General features: G+C 37.1%; 1 protein-coding gene across 1 annotated transcript in view; it reads left to right on the top strand.

Moving 5' to 3' along the window:
• Positions 1 to 9,013: 9,013 nt before the first annotated feature.
• The window catches only part of IL23R (interleukin 23 receptor), a gene marked incomplete at both ends in the record, with an annotated part of 55,864 nt that continues 44,481 nt past the window's right edge, over positions 9,014 to 20,396 (top strand). The window contains 3 exons of the mRNA XM_080799934.1: positions 9,014 to 9,083; positions 12,295 to 12,591; positions 17,938 to 18,061. Coding sequence (XP_080656060.1) covers positions 9,014 to 9,083; positions 12,295 to 12,591; positions 17,938 to 18,061 — 491 coding nt within the window. The remainder of the gene's footprint in view (positions 9,084 to 12,294; positions 12,592 to 17,937; positions 18,062 to 20,396) is intronic.

Below are 20,396 nucleotides of genomic sequence, written 5' to 3'. Positions count from 1 at the left end.
AGCATCTGTCATTTCCTGACTTGTTAATTTTAGCCATTCTGACTGGTGTGAGGTGGTATCTCATTGTGGCTTGGATTTGTATTTCCCTGATGCCACTGGCATATTTTTAATTAATATCTAAAAGAGTAAACATAAGTCTAAATAGTATATTTCTTTTTATATCAATAGACAAAATATAGATATAGACATAGATATAGAAGATTATATAGATATAGACAATAGAAATTATTAAACATTGAGATGATGATGATTTAGATTTATTTGATGAAACAGGTTCAACTAAGCTAGAATAGGAACAAATATGCCATGAACTACCTTATGGAATGAAGTACATTAAATCTGAAAAAAGTCAAGTAACATTTTAACACATGCATTTTATCCAAAGTGTCTAGAAAAACTGTGATAGTCCATCAAAAATTTCTTTTACATTTAAGTAAATAACTGGCATGCCTGGGTGGCTCAGTTGGCTAAGCATCAGACTCTTGATTTCAGCTCAGGTCATGATTTCAGGGTCATGAAATTGAGCCCTGTGTGAGGCTCTGAGCTCAGTGTGGAGTCTGCTTGAGTTCCCCTCTCCCTTTCCCTCTGCCCTTCCCTGATCTCTCTCTCTCTCTCTCTCTCTAAAGTAAATTTTTAAAAAAGAAAAATAAAAGAAAACATAAGTCCCCATATTGCTTCTGACACCTAGCACTCAAACTATTCCAAAACAGATCCAAATTGGCTATCCCCAAATTGGCTAAAGGTCAGAGAACCTCAACATAAGCTGAAATGCAAGTATTTTGGTAAGCTTCACATTTCTAAAAATGTATCTAAAATGCAGGCAAAGACTAGAAAAGCCTTGAGTGTTTAAAGCACCTGCAGCTATTTTTACCCAGGCTCATTCTCCGAGGAATCAAATTTAGGAAAGGGCACATGACAATGAGGGAAGTCCACCAGACTCAGGAAACTGACCTCCTTAAAAGTGTATATGCTGTCCAAGAGCTAGAAATGAGAACAAGCTTTTGAAATCACCCCCACTTCCATGCATTCTTAACTCTAACACGCTGATAGTAAATGAGATAAAGCTGACCTTTAATGCACACCTCACAGGAAATAGTGGTGATTCAGCTTGTACATATGTCAGCTTTCAACATAGTTAAATGTGCCGTCAGGAGTTTGACGCTGAGAGGAATCAAGCAGCTGCATTTAGGTACCATCTTCTGGATGAGTCATAAGATTTATGATATTTATTTCTCTTCAAAGAGTCTATATATCTCTTTATGAATAATGGGGTTATTAATTCAGTGGTTGAGAAAATTAACGAAATGACACCTCATTTATCTGGCAAAATTGAAGAATGAGTTCTTCCAGGTAAGACAACCCTCGAGATAATTAAAATATAACTTCAAGGCCGTTAAGTTCAAAAAATAAGTTCAATATTTTTGATAAAAAACTTTCTGAAATGAATAACATTTTCTGTTACCTTCTTAAATAAAGACTGCAAAACTAAAATTGTACTTTTTATAATTACTCAGTTGTGAGTGTTGAAGAGCAGGGCAGGCTCAGACACTGAGTTGGACGCCACTGGTGAAGCAAAGTGGGCATGGTATGGTACACACTCATTGAAGGATAACGGGGCAGGAGAGGCAGTTGAAAGAGGGATGCTGACAGGGTAAAATCGCCTTCAGCGGCACAAGTGTGATCAAACTGGAGGGACCACACAAGAAACTGAGCCCGAGTCCTTGATCCAGGTCAATTTTATCCTATAGGAGTTGGCATTCAGGCCTGAGGCTTGCAAAAGTGTGGACCTGAGGCTGTTGTACATTCCTTTCTGTTCCCTTAATTGTTTTCCTATCTTCCCATTTAGCATTTTATTCTTTTGCACTTTAATTTTTAAATACAATCTCCTTTCCCACTGAAGGATCCTTGAAAGCCATTAACATCCTCTCTGTAGTCATAGCCCCACATACAGCATATGGCTGGTACAAGAAAGGCACTAAAAAATACTCAGCTCTTTCACTGGGCCTATAACAGCAGAAAAGCAGGATGTCACAATAAATTAGCAAAAGAAGTCTTCACTTCAATTACACATACAGTCTACAGTATATTGGAGAGCACAGAAGAGTCCTTTAACCCGGGATTAAGTCCCTTAATGCACTATGTACAGGTCTTCACCAGGCTATGACATGTGACTCACTGTCCAAGTCCATCCACAGTCACAGTGGGCTTTTCTGCCTTTATCCTCACTCTCTGGAGACCCACCCATGCAGATGCAGTCACACTTAACCCATTATAGTACCATATGCCCTCTTAAACAGGGACATCTATTTTCCACCCAGGTATAGAGACAGACTAGGCTGTACCCTGCACCCTACCTACCAAGAACTGGGCAGATATGTATAAAGCATCTTCCCTGAGCATACCCATGTATCAGAGGACTTTCTCTGGCCCTTATGGGTAGCTACTGCCATCTTCTCTGCTTCAAAAACCAATTCATCCAACCACCTATCAGTTTCTCCCACCCTTCAGTGATATTGATTTTTTTATTTTTATTTTTTAAGAAAAGATTTTATTTATTTATTTGGCAGAGAGAGATAGCAAGAGAGAGAATACAAGCAGGGGGAATGGGAGAGGCAGAAGCAGGCTTCCCACTGAGCAGGGAGCCTGATGCAGGGTCAATCCCAGAACGCTGAGATCATGACCTGAGCCAAAAGTAGACACTTAACAGCTGAGACACCCAGGCGTCCTGATTTCTTTATTTCATACAGAATTGCTAGATCACTCTACAAAATCTTAAGCCTCCTAAATCAAGTCTACCTAATGGGATTTGTCAATTTAGTGGTACCTCCCATGGAGTGTCTGAGGAGCTTTACACATGACAATATTCAGTCACTCACCTCTGCTAAAGCTACCACAAAGAAATGCAGTAATCTAAGTAAAAACGGTGTACCCTCTATACAAGCACGAACTCAGGACTAGTTTCCTACTCCCCTTCTCTAACCAGATTATTTAACAGCCCTAAGCCAGGCCTATTAAAACCACGAGGGCTGCTGTATCACTTCCCCATATAGAGGTGGTAGGTTTTCCATTTCTCTTCAGAGTCAAGTCTCTGGGTTCCCTTTTCAGGGGTCAACAGTCCACTCCCTGTTCTGCTCATTCTCATCAACATTTGGCATCAGTGTCCTGAGGCAAGAAAGAGCCCTCTAGGCCTATTCCCTAGTGAGTAGACCAGTGTTGCTAGGCAACCAGTTTAACATTTCAGGTCTTGGTCCAGCTATACTTCTTAAACTGGGAAATCCTAACTAATCTACTTCAAGGAGTTCCTTCTAGTAGCCAGTTAGTTTATGACAGTTTGTTGTCTCTGGACAGGGAAACTGGAGATATTTTCAATCCACAATAGTAAGGTCAATTTATAGAAAAGCACGATTACATAAGTACTACAGTTCTAGCTGTTTTCCTCTGTTCTAGCCTTAAATGCCCTAAAGAGGATTTTTTAAAATTTGGGTAAAATTCTGAAATGCTCCATTATGATATATTTGTCTTGATGACGTGCTAACTCAAAATATGTTTACTAATTTAATATGATGTTTTCTGGATCATGCATTTTATACTAAATCATCCTTTTCATTCCCCTCAGCCAACAACTATTCCAAACTTTTACCAAATACCAGAGAAAACTTGAAATAGTATGACTTTTCGGAAACTTTTAAGCCTTTAAAATAGTGGCAATATATCTCCTACACTAGAAAAAAAATTTTTTTTAAGATTTCATTTATTTGACAGAGAGAGAGACACAGAGAGAGAGGGAACACAAACAGGGGGAGTGGGGAAGGGAGAAGCAGGCTTCCTGCTGAGCAGGAAGACCCATGTGGGGCTTGATCCCAGTACTCTGGGATCATGACCTGAGCCTAAGGCAGACGCTTAATGACTGAGCCATCCAGGCGCCCCTACATTAGAAAAGTTTTGAACATAAAATGGAGTGCTTTTTGTAATTACCCTGAGACATGTTTAAATTAGACTGCCCTGGTACACCCAGATGGCAACCTTGTCTATGGAGAAAAAGCCAAGACAGTGGGTCTTCATGCTTTCTGATTAGCAAATGAAGTCAAACCATTTACATATGAGATTTGATATAGTTGATCCTCATCATTCCTTGATTCCAAATTTGTGAATTCTTTAACCAGCTAAAATTTAGTTGTAACCCCCAAATCAATACTTGCGGCATTTGTCTGTAATTTGAAGACATGTGCAGAGTGGTGAAAATTTTGAGTCACGCAATGTGCAAGTTCCCAGCTAAAAAAACTTGTTTCAGCGCTTGTACTATAAACAAATGTCCTTTGGGAGGTCTTCTTAGTACCACATTTCCCCCATTTTGTACTTTTTTTTTGGTGATTTCACTAAAACGGCCCCCAAGCATAGTCCTGAAGTACTGGCTAGTGTTCGTAAATACAAGAAAGCAGCAATGTACTTTACAAAGAAACTCCATGTGTTAGATGAGCTTTGTTCAGGCATGAATTATAATGTTGGCCCTGAGTTCAATGTTAATCAACAGTATAGATTAAGTAAGGTGTCTTTAAACAGAAACACACATAAGACAAGATTGTGAATTAATCTGTTGATGAGAATGCAAGCAACACAAAACAAATGAAACAATAAAGTAATTAATGAATTAAACTTGATCAAAATTAAAAATTTCTGATCTCAAAAGACATTGGTAAAAAAATGAAAAAACAAGCCACACACTAGGACAAAATATTTGTAAAATATATAAGATAAAGAACTGGTTTCCAAAACCATGTAAAGAACTCTCAAAACTCAACAATAAGAAAAACAACCAACCAATGAAATGGATAGAAGATGTGAACAGACTGCTCACCAAAGAAGAGAAACGACAAGTGGCCCCCACTAAAAAAATAAATCCTCATTTGCACTGAGCTCTCCATCAGTCTCATCTTCACTCTCCAAATTCCTGAAAGGTTAACCAACGTCCTCTTTCATTTTTATTCTAATTCACTTCAATCCCCTTTCTACCACCATTTCTTTTCTGAAACTGTTCTAAGGGAAGACTACTGCCAAATCCAATACTTTCTTTTAGTTCTAATCATATTTAATTTCTGACCATTTGATGAGGGCCACAAACTTCTTGTATCTCTTCTTGTCCTTTAGCAAGATTTTCTGTTTGGCCCCCTACTTCCTTCCCTTATCATTCTGGAGGTGCTCTCTGTTTTCTGATTCTAATCTTAGTTTTAATACTATTGACATGCTGAAATCTTCCAAATTTAGATCTCCAGCTCAAACTTCTCTCCCAAGTTTACCTGTATCTATAACGTCCCACCAGACACTTCTGTCTGGCTCCTCCAAATCAATATGACCAGAACCAAACTCATCACTTCCCCATGTCTCTTCCTGTTGTGTGCTCAGTTAATGTTACCTACTAGGTCAGTAAAAATCACCACCAGAGTCACTCTTCATGGTCCTGAATTCTTACCCCACCACACACATGTGTTGTTCACTGTGTAACTCCAGGGCTTTCTGTTCCCTTACTGGTCACAATGGACTGTCCAATTGTCCTCCACATAGCTCTCAGTTCCATATTTCCCTCTTAGTTCTGGCTACCTCTGCTTTGCTTTGGACCCTCATTAGCTTTTGCTTTTCAATAGCCTCTTAACTGGGCTCTTCAATCTTCATTCAATTCTCCACACAATAATTAGAATTATCTTTTAAAAATCGAATCTAATTATGTTATTTCTCTGCTTACCAACCTTGGCTATCTCTGACTAACTTCAAGACAAAGATTAAACCATTTAGCAGGAACACAAGGCCCCTATTAATTACATTCTGCCACTGACCTTAGTTTTCCAGCTCATATCCTATTCCCTTCAACCTGAAGAAACAATTAGCCAGTCCCAAAACATCTCTATTACATGCACATTCTGTTCTTATATGTGAAATATTTCCCACACCCTCTCTTCCACAGCTTGGAAAACTGTCACTAATCATTAAAACCCAGGTGACAGTCCTTTCCTCTGTGTGGTCTTCAAAGACACTCTTATTCTTAAATTCAGGTAGTTCTCAACGCTGACTCTTTATTGAAATCACTTGGAATTAAAAGAATCAATGCCCAGCCTTCACCCACACAATTTCTAATTTTCATTGTTTAGAATAAATCTGAGCATAGAAATGTTTCAAATGTTTCCCCAGAGTATTCTAATGTGCTGGATACCAAAGATAAAAACATTTAGAAGGCAGGATGGAGTTTCTGGCTTTAAGAATTTCATTGATGGAACTGGAGGGGATTATGCTAAGTGAAATAAGTCAAGCAGAGAAAAACAATTATCATATGGTTTCACTCATATGTGGAACATAAGGAATAGCACAGAGCACATTAGGGGAAGGAAGGGAAAACTGAAGGGAGTGAAATCAGAGGGGGAGATGAACCATGAGAGACTATGGACCCCAGGAAACAATCTGAGAATTACAGAAGGGAGGAGGGTAGGGGATGGAGTACCTTAGTGACAGGTATTAAGGAGGGCACATGTTGTGATGAGCACTGGGTGTTATATGCAAATAATGAATCATGGATCACTACATCAAAAACTAATGATGTACATCAAAAACATAACAATAAAAAACATTAAAAAAAAGAATTTCATTGAAACCAGTAACTTAACTGTCATTTACAATAAAAAGAAATACACAAAGTGGAAAGATATTCATGTCGAAGTAATAAAGGATGTGGGAGGAAAGATTATGCTGGGAAAAGCCCCTGATGACACCGACTATAAATGCACCAAATATCTGGTAATTTTTTATTTGCTTGTAGAATCCTGTTAAAGCATGGGTGATAGTTCAACTGATCTGTAATTAAATCACTTTAAACAATACAACAAAAGAGCTGTCTGGTAATTAATCAACATTATATCTTTAATGCCCAGAACAATACCTGACACATATTAGACACTCAAAAATGCTCAGTAAATAAATAAATGGTCAACAGTAGCATTTAAACTGTCTTCAGAAACTGGTTCATAATAAATATCAATGCTAATTGCAAATTAAAACTAAGCATTATATTTTTGTATATTTTGGTGTTATATTTTGATAGATAGACTCTACATATGTGTTCTACTTCTTGGATGAGACCGATCATTTTAAATTAAACTGAGAAAAAAAGTACTAACAAAGCAGTTCATGTTCAGTAATCTGGGTTTTCCCAAATAGTGACATGTGAGCCAGTCATTTCGAATTGGACAGTTTTTGAGTTCCTTTTCAAGAATCTGAAATGTAGGTCAGGGCTTTGCTGACATTTCCATTTGCCTCATTGCTGAAAATCTGAAGTGATTATTGACAAGCAGGCAGTGGAGAAGGAGGACATGACGCAGGCTACAAGATAGCAACCTGGCCCTGAAGTGGAATTACGTGCTTCCAGCAAGTTGAAAGGTAAAGTGACAATGATCACCCAAATACCTAAAAACAGCTACATTTTTGCTTGGAAATAGATGGGCCAGGTTGTTTTTTTCTTGTAAGTTCTTGTGATATTTCATGTGGTGGTTATTGATGAAAGGTGAATCTAAAATACTGTCTGATATCACATCACTTTAAAAAATAATTACTGCAAATATTCTATTGGGTGAGTAGTTAACTTCTAACGAGGAACATTGTTAGGCCTTGCTTTGCCTATTATTTATAAAGAGAAGACCTAACATTGCTAACAAATTATGAAAGGGATTCTTATATTCATGGGGGTCACGGGGACCCCAGTTTGTAAAAATGTTATCAGATATGGATGGGGTGCCTGATAGCTTAGTTGGTTGAACTTCCGATTCTTGATTTTGGCTCATTTCGTGATCTCAGGGTCCTGGGATGGAGCCCCATGTCGGGCTCCGTGCTCTGCATAGAGTCTGCTTCTCCCTCTCCCTTTGTTCCTGCCCCGCTCGTGCTCGCTCTCTCTCAAATAAATAAAATCTTTAAGAAAAAAAATGTTATCAGATACTTATGCTATATGACAAGTCATGATTTTGTTTTGCTGTTTTATATGAAAGGCTCAGGTTTTATTAAACAGATAAAAATAATTAAATAATGTTGGTTATTGAGTAACTGAATTATTCAATAATGTAGGTAACTGACTAAATAATGCAACTCTAATTGGAACTGATGGCAATATTGTTTGGAATTTATATAATGAGTTTCTTTTCAACTATCTACAGATGAAAAGGCTTTTTTTAATAAATGTAACTGAGCACCTATGCCTTTGTCTTACTTCATCTTCCGTAATTTTGAATGCTTTCTTTCTGGAAGTTCTTTTTTCTTTTTCTTTTTTCTTAAAGATTTTCTTAAAGATTTTATTTATTTAATCGACACAGAGAGAGAGACTGTGAAAGAGGGAACACAAGCCGGGGGAGTGGAAGATGGAGAAGCAGGCTTTCCCTTGAGCAGAGAGCCCAAAGCGGGGCTCCATCCCAGGACCCTGAGATCATGACCTGAGCCGAAGGTAGATGCTTAATGACTGAGCCACCCAGGCACACTTTTTCTTGAAGTTCTGCAGTTTTTGTCTTTTCCCAAGTTTAACTCAACAAAGACTGATATTTCTGGAGCTACTTAGGCACAGAAATCTGGTCAGGAGAATTTATCATCTGGAGATAGAGCAGAGGTTTCTGATGAGAGAGATAAGATTAAAAGAAAGTGTATTTTATCAAGGGTCAAAAATCTACTAAGGTAATTCACAGTGACTTTTGAAGGATAAAAGCCATCCTTTTGCTTTATTCTTCCTTCTGTATTATATCTCCTCACATACCAGTGACTTTTCTTTGCCTTGTTTCCTCCTCCCTTCCGTTCTCACCTTCCTCTTTTCTGCCTTTCCTCCTTTCTTCTTTTCTTCCTATTGAAATGGTCTCATCAAAGGCAACACTAACTGTTGGGAAAAAAACGTAATGCCTTTTATTATTGTTATTTTATTAAAATATTATAATTTAAACATTTTTCTTTTTTTTTTCTTTCCTAGAGGGGAACAAAGAGCTTTTTCCTGCTTTTAGGAATGAATCAGGTCACAATTCAATGGGATGTGGTAATAGCTCTTTACATATTCTTCAATTGGTGTCACGGAGGTATAGTATTTTTAGTACTTATTGTTATCTTTTATTCAAAAAATGTTGGGTGTTTATTATTTTCAAAGCATTATAGTAAGATCTCTGAAGGATCAAAAATTGTTAGATTGGGAAAACTATATGCACATAAAAATGTTATGCGTAAATGAAATAAAACAGTCCAACCTCTCTCCTAATGGCAGGATTCCTTTCTCAAACATCCCTAAGGATCAAACCTCTAACTCATATATGAATAATTCCATGAAAAACCTAAATATTCTGAGTTGGCATGTTCTATCTCTGAACTATTATAACTGTCACATGATAATCCATCAAACATTTGGATTTAATTCAACTCCACAAATCATCGTTGACAGTTACTACGTAATGGGCACTGTGCTAAGCCTTTTATTCCTCACAACTTTGTGCAATAGTATTGTGCTATTATCATTCCCATTTTATAACCCACACAAACATCTGGCACTATTACAGATACAGGCATAAGCAGCTTTGAGGAATCCAGGAGGGGAGTCATCAGAAATTTAGGCAGGATAGCTGTTGGCACTTGAGAGTTTCTACTGAGGGCTTTGTGTCCTGGGCAGGTGGCAGAAATTCATTTATTGGGAGACAGCAACACCAAGGTAGGTTTCTAGACCTTGAAGAAAATTTTGCAAATTGTTTAAGTTACTCAGAATAACAACAAAAGGAAACTCTCTTCTGTAGGTTGGAACACGATTATATTGGAGATGTAGAGGTAACCCCATCATAAGAATTAGTATCCCTCCAGCAGGTATCAGACACTCCCAGAGTCAGACCACAGGTATCTACGAAGATTTAGAAGAAATAAGTCCCCAGCTAGCTTTTTCCAGCTTCTTGAAATATGCAAACAATAAGTAGGATTTGTGTTCATACATTCAAGTAATTAATATAGAGTGTAAAGAAATGAGTCAATCCCCTCTGATATGGTGTTAGAGACCCTCAGGCTGTCCCTTAGAAATTATTTTATAGGGACGCCTGGGTGGCTCAGTTGGTAAAGCAACCGCCTTCAGCTCAGGTCATGATCCAGGAGTCCTGGGAACACTGAGCTCCCCGCTCAGCAGGGAGTCAGCTTCTCCCTCTGCCCTTCACCTTGCTCGTGCTCTCTCTTTCTCAAATAAATAAAATCTTTAAAAAAGATACAAGAAGAAAAAAGAAGAAGAGGAAAAAAAAAGATACAAGAAATTATTTTATATATTATTGTTCAATCTATGAATAGTTTTAAAATCATCCAGACTACATTTTTTCCAAGTTCCCCCTTTTCAATAGCTCTGCCAAAATTAAACAAAAATTTAAGAGAAGTTTAACATTCCTCTGATCAATTTACTAACCCTATTAAAAGAAGAAATTAACATATTTGTATAACTTATTCTTACACAATCTGTGTTGATTCCCACTGGCTACTGATTTTTTTTAGGTACTGAGAAATCATTGACTTACTAATTTATTCCTGAATATACTAAAGCTCAGTGGTCCAAAGTTTCTGGGGTTCTTCTTTATTCTATTTTTGAAAACCAGGACATTTGTCCAAATCTGAAGTCTTCTGACATTTTTTATATTTTCTATTTTTTTCAAACACTACTCATAATAATTCATGTTGGTATTCACATATTTTTTTTAAAGTCCTGGGGATTCAGTTTGTCTAAACTTGAATTGCTGACCTTATTTAAAGCAGTTGGATGCTTTCTTAAAACTTCCTTTTCATGTCTTTGGTTTCGATGTCCTCTTAATAATGATGGAATTATTTTTATCAGTACTTCAACATTTAAATATTTATAGTTTATACAAAAATTTTCATTATGTAAATGGAAACATTGAATTACATTTGTATTATATAAGTTAATTCTTCAAGCATTGAAATCTAAAGATAAGTACCTTTTAAAATCAAGTATTTTTTAAAATCAAATATTTTATCAATTTTTTTAAGATATTTTGATGCAAGTATTTCCAGAAAAAGACAAAAATATATTTTCCTTGATGTGAATTTTATTTAACTGATACTGCATTGCATTGTCATTTGAGCTTATGAAAATGACTTTAAATTATTATTTTGGGTTACAAAGTAATACATTTGTTATGTAATTTTTAAAACACAGAAAAATGAAATTAAAAATGAAAAATTAGTCTAACACACAGATCATCATTGTAAATATCTTAGTGTATTTCTCTTCACTCATTTGTTTCTGATATTGAGCCTATATTAAATGTGTTCTGCAATTTGCTTTTTAACAAAATATATTCTGAATATTTTCCCATATTATTAAATTAATGATGAATTTTAAGTGGTTATCAAACAATAGATTTTTGTCATTAGTAAGAGTATGCTTTTATTCATTAAACTCATAATCTTTTTTTAAAGATTTTATTTATTTGAGAGAGGGAGAGAGCACTAGCGGGGGGGGGGGCAGCAGAGGGAGAGGGAGAAGCAGGCTCCCACTGAGCAGGGAGCCCAATGGGGGATTCCATCCCAGGACTCTGAGATCACGACCTGAGCTAAAGGCAGACGTTTTACCAACTGACCCACCCAGGCACCCCTAAACTCATAATTTTCTGATAAAAGTAGCCATTATCTACACAGCAATGAACGATTGACTGAGTAGATAGAGAATGGGGTTTGGATTCTGCAGTGCCAACTATTATTTCTAATCTTACCTTTGAAAATGGCATAGCCTCATAGTGCCCCAGTTCTCTACTTTAAAATAGAAGAGCCAATTATATTTGTTCCTGAGACAGAGTAGCTTAAAGGCTGACCCTTAAAGATCTGTATCATGTTGCTGAACATCAACAGAAGCACAGTAAAAACACATTATAATAAACTAACCAGGGGTGCCTGTATGGCTTGGCGGGTTAAGCCTCTGCCTTTGGCTCAGGTCATGATCTCGGGGTCCTGGGATCAAGCCCCACATCAGGCTCTCTGCTAAGCAGAGAGTCTGCTTCTCCCTCTGCCTGCTGCTCTGCCTATTTGTGATCTCTCTCTCTCTCTCTCTCTGTGTCAAATAAATAAATAAAATCTTTAAAAAAAATAAACAAATAAGCTAATCAATTAAAAGATACAGTTAGTCCTAAAATTTTTTTCCAATGAAGATCATTTAGTTAATAGAAAAGAATAAAATTTAAATGCAATGGCATATTCTTTTGAATCTCTTGTTCTAATGTTTTACATGGAACTTTTTAAATTTTATCCATTTGTTTCCAGGAATTACAAATATAAAATGCTCTGGCCACATCTGGGTAGAACCAGCCACAGTTTTTAAGATGGGTATGAATATCTCTATATACTGTCAAGCAGCAATTAAGAACTGCCAACCAAGGAGACTCTATTTTTATAAAAATGGCATCAAAGAAAGATTTCAGATCACAAGAATTAACAAAACGACAGCTCGGCTTTGGTATAACAACTTTTTGGAGCCACATGCCTCTATGTACTGCACTGCTAAATGTCCTGGATATTTTCAAGAGACACTGATATGTGGAAAAGACATTTTTTCTGGATGTAAGTGTTGGGGTGCATTCAAAATTCAAATGAAAGCTCATCTAGCAAACTAGTCTAAAATCTTGTTAGGGCACCTGGATGGCTCAGTGGGCTGGATGGGCGTCTTCCTTTGGCTCAGGTCATGATCCCAGGGTACTGGGAATGAGCCCCTTGTCAAGTTCCCTGCTCAGCAAGGGGGCCTGTTTCTCCCTCTTCCTCTGTCTGTCAGTTTGCCTGCTTGTGCGCTCGCTCTCTCTTTCTCTCTCTCTGTCAAGTAAATAAATAAATAAAATCTTAAAAAATAATTAAAAAATAAAATCTTATCTAAAAATAAAGACAAAATGATAGAATTTACTTTTTATATTAGTTTAATATAGGAATTGCAAGCCCAGATGCTTCCAGGGGCCAGTTTGGTAAAATATGAGTCAAGGAGGCTGGTGGGATCTGTGCAGAGAGGAAAGCACATAGATGGTCTACTGGGGACAGCCACTGCCCAGCTCCATCATATCTGATGACTCCGTATTCCTAAATCTTTTGACTCTTTAAAAGAAGACAGACATATAAACTTTCAAAATCAACTCTACAATTTTTTAAATGCTTCTGATGCATTCAATAAAAGTTGACACTAGCCTGTCCAAATGGCATACATGAGGGGCAGTGTCCTCAGATTTTAAGTGTTGTTCTTTTCATCTCCTCTACAGTTATGTTTTTTTATTTGCTTTCCAAACTACTATCATCTGCCTTGAAGCAGATTCCGTCAAGAAATTTTGAGGCTAAAATTCAGGGTGAAAAAAAAGTTGCAAAACTAGCTTTGTGTTCCTGCTATACTCCTTACCAGCTGCACGAACTTGGGCCAGTTAATCTGTCTGAGCCTTGATTCTATGTCTGTAAAATGAGGCCAGTTATTCCAGCTATAGTAAGCATCAAATTTTAATAAACTATTTGAAAGTATATTATACACTGTAAAGTACAGGACCAGTGTGTTAAATGCACTTAAAATTGCATGCTTTTGATAAAACATGAGGAGATTCTGATTTAATTTCCGGCTCCTAGTCCCACTGCCACAAATGTGAATCATTTTTTGTTACTATAATTATTAAGAAAAAGATTAAGGGTGCCTGGATGGCTCAATGGTTTAAGCAGCTGCCTTCGGCTCAGGTCACAATCTCAGGGTGCTGGAATCCAGCGCCTTTGTCAGACTCCCTGCTCAGCTGGGAGACTGCTTCTCCCTCTCCTTCTGCCCCTCCCCCTGCTCTAGTGTGCACATGCGTGCAGGCTTTCTCTTTCTTTCTCAAATAAATAAATATTTTTTAAAAAAAGAAAAAATCACGTTCATCTTAAAAATATTTGCTGAATTCAATTTGTATTTATAGTATCTTGAAGATGTGTAAGTTATCATAGTAATATGAGCTCACTTGTGTAATTACATACTTACTTCTTGGTTACAGTATTATGAGAAATAGATCAATAAATTCAGCACTGTTTTAACCCAGAGATTCATCCCCTAGAGCATCTGGACCCAACTCCAGTGAAGAAAGAGAGACGGCTTTGGTGTCTTTGTCATGCTCCCTATTTTTGACAATCAAATATGAGTTCTTATTTTTCCTCATCTCCAGATCTTAACTAGCAAGAACAAGACCACCTGGTGGTCACCACTTGCCCCTAGAGTGGACACCTGAGAAGGAAGAGGCTTCCTTGTTCTAAATAAGGTCATTGTTGTCCTTAATTCTGGGAACCTGATCTTGCATGATTTTCAAAATAAAAAAGAGCTACGGGAGGTGGGAGAAGTGAACTGAGGAAGGACCACAGTAAGTTTTGGGGTCAAAGAATAAAGTGGGCCAACTCATGCCTTAAATTGATAACAGCATACTAAACTTGCCCTAAATTATGGGAATTGAAGGCACAGGAAGACATCTTATCTGATGTATGAGGACTCCTTAGCTTGTCCACATCCTCAGGACACATAAACATCACTTAATGCTTAAATATTTTACTATTTATCCTTTGCGAGTGGAGGTAAGGTGTTGAGAGAAGATGCAATTTCTTTGGAGGACAAATAAGGAAATATGAGGATTTCCTCCAAATATGAGGAAAGGTTAGCTTTTAATTTAAGCAGAGGAAGAAAGGAGCCAAAAGAAGTATGGCCTCCTTCCTTGGGTTGCAATTTGAGTGACAAAATTTGAGTAACGAATTACCCCCAACAGGTCTTCTAGTGTTGCCCGCAAATGCAACCACCAGGCCATGTTCAGGATCAGGCAACGGCCTTTGCTCCCCTCTGGGACAACATCACAGAAGAATTTCAATTCACTGGGGCTAGCTGCTTAGAAAGAACATCACTCTTTCCATTTATGTACTTTGTGACTTCTTACATAGGGTTCTGGTTATGAGTGTTCAATTGTAACTGCCAGGTAAGAATTTACTCTAACTCTTGGATCCAAGAACCCCTATGTTCTTGGGCTCTGCATTCTTAGCAAACAAAACTTCCTAGTTAAGTAGGTCAAAAAAAGTTTTTTGAAGGTTTTTGTGGTACTCTAGAAATCACATTGCTTTCACTGAGTTACTTTGATCACAGGATATTTGTCCTGTGAGCTTTGCTATGTTAACTTATCATCACTGTTTTGAATAAAATGATTATGTGCATTTTTTAGACTGGAAACAGATCATAAAAGAGAGAGAAAATATATGAGTCAGTGTTTTCCTTGAAAAGAAATCCAAATATATTTAGAAGTTTCTGTACTTTAAAATGTAATTTGTGAAATATAAAGTATTATATCACAATCTCCATTTTTAGTCATCATTTTAAACAATTCCTAGAATCTCATCTGTGATTAAATGCACACATATTATGGGAATATGTTTGTTTTATTAGTTTCACACCAATCATGGGATAAAATATTGTAATATGTCTTTATTCATTTACAAATACCAAATTAAAGTAAATCATACATGTAACACTCTGTTTCCACTTAAACATTAATTTAAAAATTTAAATATCTTTGACTTAAATTTTGACCATCTTTGATCTCTACTTATTGTGGGAAAAACAGCCTTTTAATCCAAAAAGGTCCCTTAATATTTGTCTTTAACACTGCTACCTCGTATCATTCCTGGCACAATTAGGCCAGCCTGTGCTCTCCTTGAGAAAGGAATTGCAGTGATCTTTGCCAGAAACATTGGGCCTCTGTTCATTTTAAATTCTCCTCATTATCATTTTATTAATAAAGCTAATCAGATTATGAGATAATCTTTACTGAGTGGTTGCCATGCACCAAAAATGTTTTAAATGATAGAAATTAAAAGAAGAGGGATTCCACCTTCAAGAAACTCTCAGTAGAAAATGATCCTTGGCTAGACTCTGAATTAATAAATCTGGCCTGTGATTACTAAGTGCTCCAATTATAGGCAAGGGATGGGACTGGTAGGATAAAGCAAACACATAAGCCTCATCCTTGTGTATTTTAGAGTATTCTCTGATACCTGACCATAGAGCAGGTTTTTCCTCCTTGATGTTGGGTAAACTGACAATGAGATTAACAACAACAAGGTCTTATTCTCATAACTATAATCATACTCCCATCTTTATATACTTCACATTAACAAATATTGCATTTATTTGCATGTGTGTATATACTCTATTTGATCTTTTATAAAGTTAATTAACCATGAGGCATTTAAAACCCTGAGCATTCATTTTATATAGAATACTGTGGAATAACATAGCCCAAAAGATTGACCATTGTCTTTTATGATGGCCAAATCAATGATACTCTGTCTAAAACTAGAGGGGGAAAAATAACTTTAGCACAAATCACTGTAATCAGTGAGGGACCACAACTCAATCAATATTCAAAATGACTTAAATTTATGTTTCCAGACCTACCTCCTTTAAGACCCAAATGAAACTTAAATATTTCTTTTCACTAATTTTGAGTCCAGTTTCTCTCCACTGTAACTCAATGCTACAACTCACCAAAATGTTTTAAAGTAGTTTAGTATGTTCTTACTGCTTGAAGTTGTTTTTTAATTGTAAAATCAAATTGCATACAATATAGAAATGTTTTTAAACCTTTGTTTACTCATGTGGCTACATCATCTCTCATCTTTGCTTTTCTCTGTGTTTCTTTCTTTTTTTTTTTTTTTTTTTAATTTATTTGACAGACAGAGATCACAAGTAGGCAGAGAGGCAGGCAGAGAGAGAAGAGGAAGCAGGCTCCCGGCTGAGCAGAGAGCCTGATGTGCGGCTCGATCCCAGGACCCTGGGATCATGACCTGAGCCAAAGGCAGAAGCTTTAACCCACTGAGTCACCCAGGCATCCCCTTTTTTTGTTTGTTTTTTGTTTTTTGTTTTTAAAAAGAATTGTTTATTTTAATTTTAAAAATTTTAAAATTTTTTAAATTGAATTTTAAATGTAATTTTAAAAATTTAGACCAACAGAAAGGAAATACCCATCGTCTCTATATTCCCATAATCTCACTACTAACAATCCCTCTTTGATAATTTGGAAATATGTCTTTTAAGTTTTAGTTTCTCTCTCTCTCTTCCCCTTTCTCCCTCTCTCTTCCTTCCCAATCCCTTCTCTCTCCGTCTGTCTCTCTCTCCAATGAGATCACTCTATTATACTATTTTGAAACCTGCATTTTTCACTTTATCATATGGCCTGAATCTCCTTCATTAAACGTATTTCTAGTGCTTTCCAGAGGCGAGATACTTAAATTATTGTCTATAACTTTGTTTTGAGATGTATTTTAGGAGTGTATTTACTTATATACATATAAAGAGCAAATGGGAGATGAAATAAATGACCAGTATAATATAGGACCCTTAGTCTAGCTACTAAGAATAGGAGATACAGGGGCACCTGGGTGGCTCAGTGGGTTAAGCCTCTGCCTTCAGCTCAGGTCATTGATCTCAGGGTCCTAGGATCAAGCCTTGCATCTGGCTCTCTGCTCAGCAGGGAGCCTGCTTCCACCCCTCTGTCTCTGCCTGCCTCTCTGCCTACTTGTGATCTCTCCCTCTGTCAAAGAAATAAACAAAATCTTAAAAAAAAAAAAAAAAAGAATAGGAGATACAGTAGTAGATGAGGAGAGAGGATTTAAGGAGTGAATTTTTTTTTTTTTTTTTGATGAGAGAAAGTTGATCATATTAGTACCCTCAGAGGAATAGAGAATATAGTAAAGTATTACAAAGAATAGCAATGCTTGATGGCAAAGTAGATTGTTAGGTGGGATGGTAGGGATGGAATGAGGGAGGTACTGAGTGCTGACTGGACTGGTTTCCTAAATAAAATGGGAAGTTTATCAACTAACTACTTGATAAAGAACTTTCATGTTTCTAGGGTGGCTTCTAAGTGATACATTTTGTTGCAGATCCACCAGATGTTCCTGACAAGGTAACCTGTGTCATTTATGAATATTCAGGCAACATGACTTGTACCTGGAATTCCGGGAAGCCCACCTACATAGATACAAAGTATGTGGTGTATGTGAAGAGGTAGGTTCCTGAAACAGTTTAACATGAGCAATTCTACTCCAGTCCAGCCAGTGTTCTGCCTCCAGCAGGGATGCAAAAAAATGAGCCTTAAACAGTAAATGTACACTGATAACCCCCAATTCCTTAATTATCATCAGTGAAGCTACCCACACCCTTTTTGGGCCATTCATATTTTCACTCTCTGGGACAATGTGTTCTATAAACTTTCTATCCTTTAATTCATTGGTATGTAACTGGGGGCAGGGACTTAATGGCAATATAGCACAGAATAGTTTTAAAAGGACCTTTGCTTTCATCTCAGCTCTATCCTCTTTCTAGGGTTTAGGCAACTTGGTCAACCTCTCCAAATTGTCTTTCTTTTACCTTTAAAATGGGCATAACAATAGAACCTAATGCACAGGTTTTTTCCTAATCATTTCAGTGGAATTTAGCTTTTAAAGCATGTAGCACAGGGCCAGCTCCACCATTAGCATTATTTCATGGAAGCCATTAGTTATTAATAACGATCTCCAAATCTTTTTCTTTTAACTTTTTAAAAAAAGATTATTATTTATTTATTTGACAGAGAGAGAGAGAGATCATAAGTAGGCAGAGAGGCAGGCAGAGAGGCGGGGAAGCAGGGTGCCTGCTGAGCAGAGAGATGTCTATATAGGCTGACCATCTTTTCTGGTTTTTCTGAGACTAAGGAATTTCCCAGGACACAAGACTTTCAGTTTTAAAACAAAGTAATAACTGAGTAAAAGTGATCATTTTCTACTTGGAGTCCAGAGGACTTGAGGAAATACTCTTTTGTTACATTCTTACAATAACCAGACCTCAAGAGCCAAGATGACCGAGCAGCCAAAATCTCTTAAGTTTTATGCTTACAAATAGTTGACCATAAAAGTTGTACTATTGTGTACTAAATTAAATTGGGAAACATGTATGCTCATTCAGAAATGGCAAAATAGGAAAAAGGTTGATAAGAAAAAATCCCCTTCCCTCCAATGTACATAGCTGAATTCTTTCTTTGTTACATTTATTTTTTTTTAAGATTTTTATTTATTTATTTGACAGACAGAGATCACAAGTAGGCAGAGAGACAGGCAGAGAGAGGAGGAAGCAGGCTCCCTGCTGAGCAGAGAGGCCAATGCAGGGCTCGATCCCAGGACCCTAGGATCATGACCCGAGCCGAAGGCAGAGGCTTTAACCCACTGAGCCACCCAGGCGCCCCTCTTTGTTACATTTAAACTTTATTCACATATATTAGTCTGTTTTGGAATCCTCTGTTAGTGTTAAAGTTGGAAATAAAACCATTAATTGAAAAAAAAAAAAAGTTAAGTTGGTCACCCATCCATGTTTCTCATTTTGTTTAGTTTTTTTTTTTTTTTTTAAGAATGCTTTCAATGGTGTATTTGAGATATACTTTTTTCTGTTTGTAACTCTCAAAAAATTTCCCAAACTACTTATTTTTTAAAAAGCATTTATGGAACCCTTACTATTTGCCAAGCATTCAGCCACAAGCTTTATATGTGCTACTTCATTTAATTCCTTACACAACCTTGTGAGGTACATATGATTATTTTTCTGATTTTTGTAGACAAAGTGACTGAAGCTCGGTGGGGTTAGACAATACATCCAGGGCCACATAGCTAGAGAGGGAGAGGAGGGATTTGAACTTGGGCTGGCCTGACTGCCTTCTTCCCAATTCAGTTATTTTCTGCTGATATGGTGTGGGAACCAGACCACAGGGCATGTTTGAAAGATGATAACCAGGTCTCATCACAGTAGAAGAGAAAAATCTTCCAATATTGCTCTCTCTCTCTCCACCTGTGACATACTCAGAATAATTTTAATTAAGTGAAACATAAAAGGTAAAACCTTTTTGTTCAAGAAATTCTGTGTAAAAACTAGGCAAAGCCTGCAGTCACCAGCTACATGCCACAGGCAAGATGCTCACACCTTTCATTCTAAGAAGGGATTACACAGAGGCAAGGCTGGGTATCAAAGAAATGACGGAAACATGGGTATTAGGCATAGGTTGTGTTGTCAGGTACACTACATCTTCAATCCTCAACTCCACCTTGTAAAGTAACTATCATTACTGTCCCCACTTTACAGTGCTCATATAACCACTCCAAAGTCACTTGGCCAAGATGGCAAGAGAGCTGGGTTCTAACACACATCTGAGACTTAACCTCTACCCTTTGCCTTTAGGGTAAAGTAGTCCTTTTGACATGCAAAGAGGACACAAGGACAAGAAAACTCAAGAGTCTCCTTATAAAGTCAACTTTAGAAATTTGAAAATGAAGGCAGTATGGAAGCACCCCCCCATAATGGAAGCTCACAGAAAAAC

Source organism: Martes martes (genome assembly GCF_963455335.1).
Source record: "Martes martes genome assembly, chromosome: 4".
NCBI lineage: Eukaryota > Metazoa > Chordata > Mammalia > Carnivora > Mustelidae > Martes > Martes martes.
Note: the sequence above shows the minus strand (reverse complement) of the source record. Positions and strands in the feature narration are given on the sequence as shown.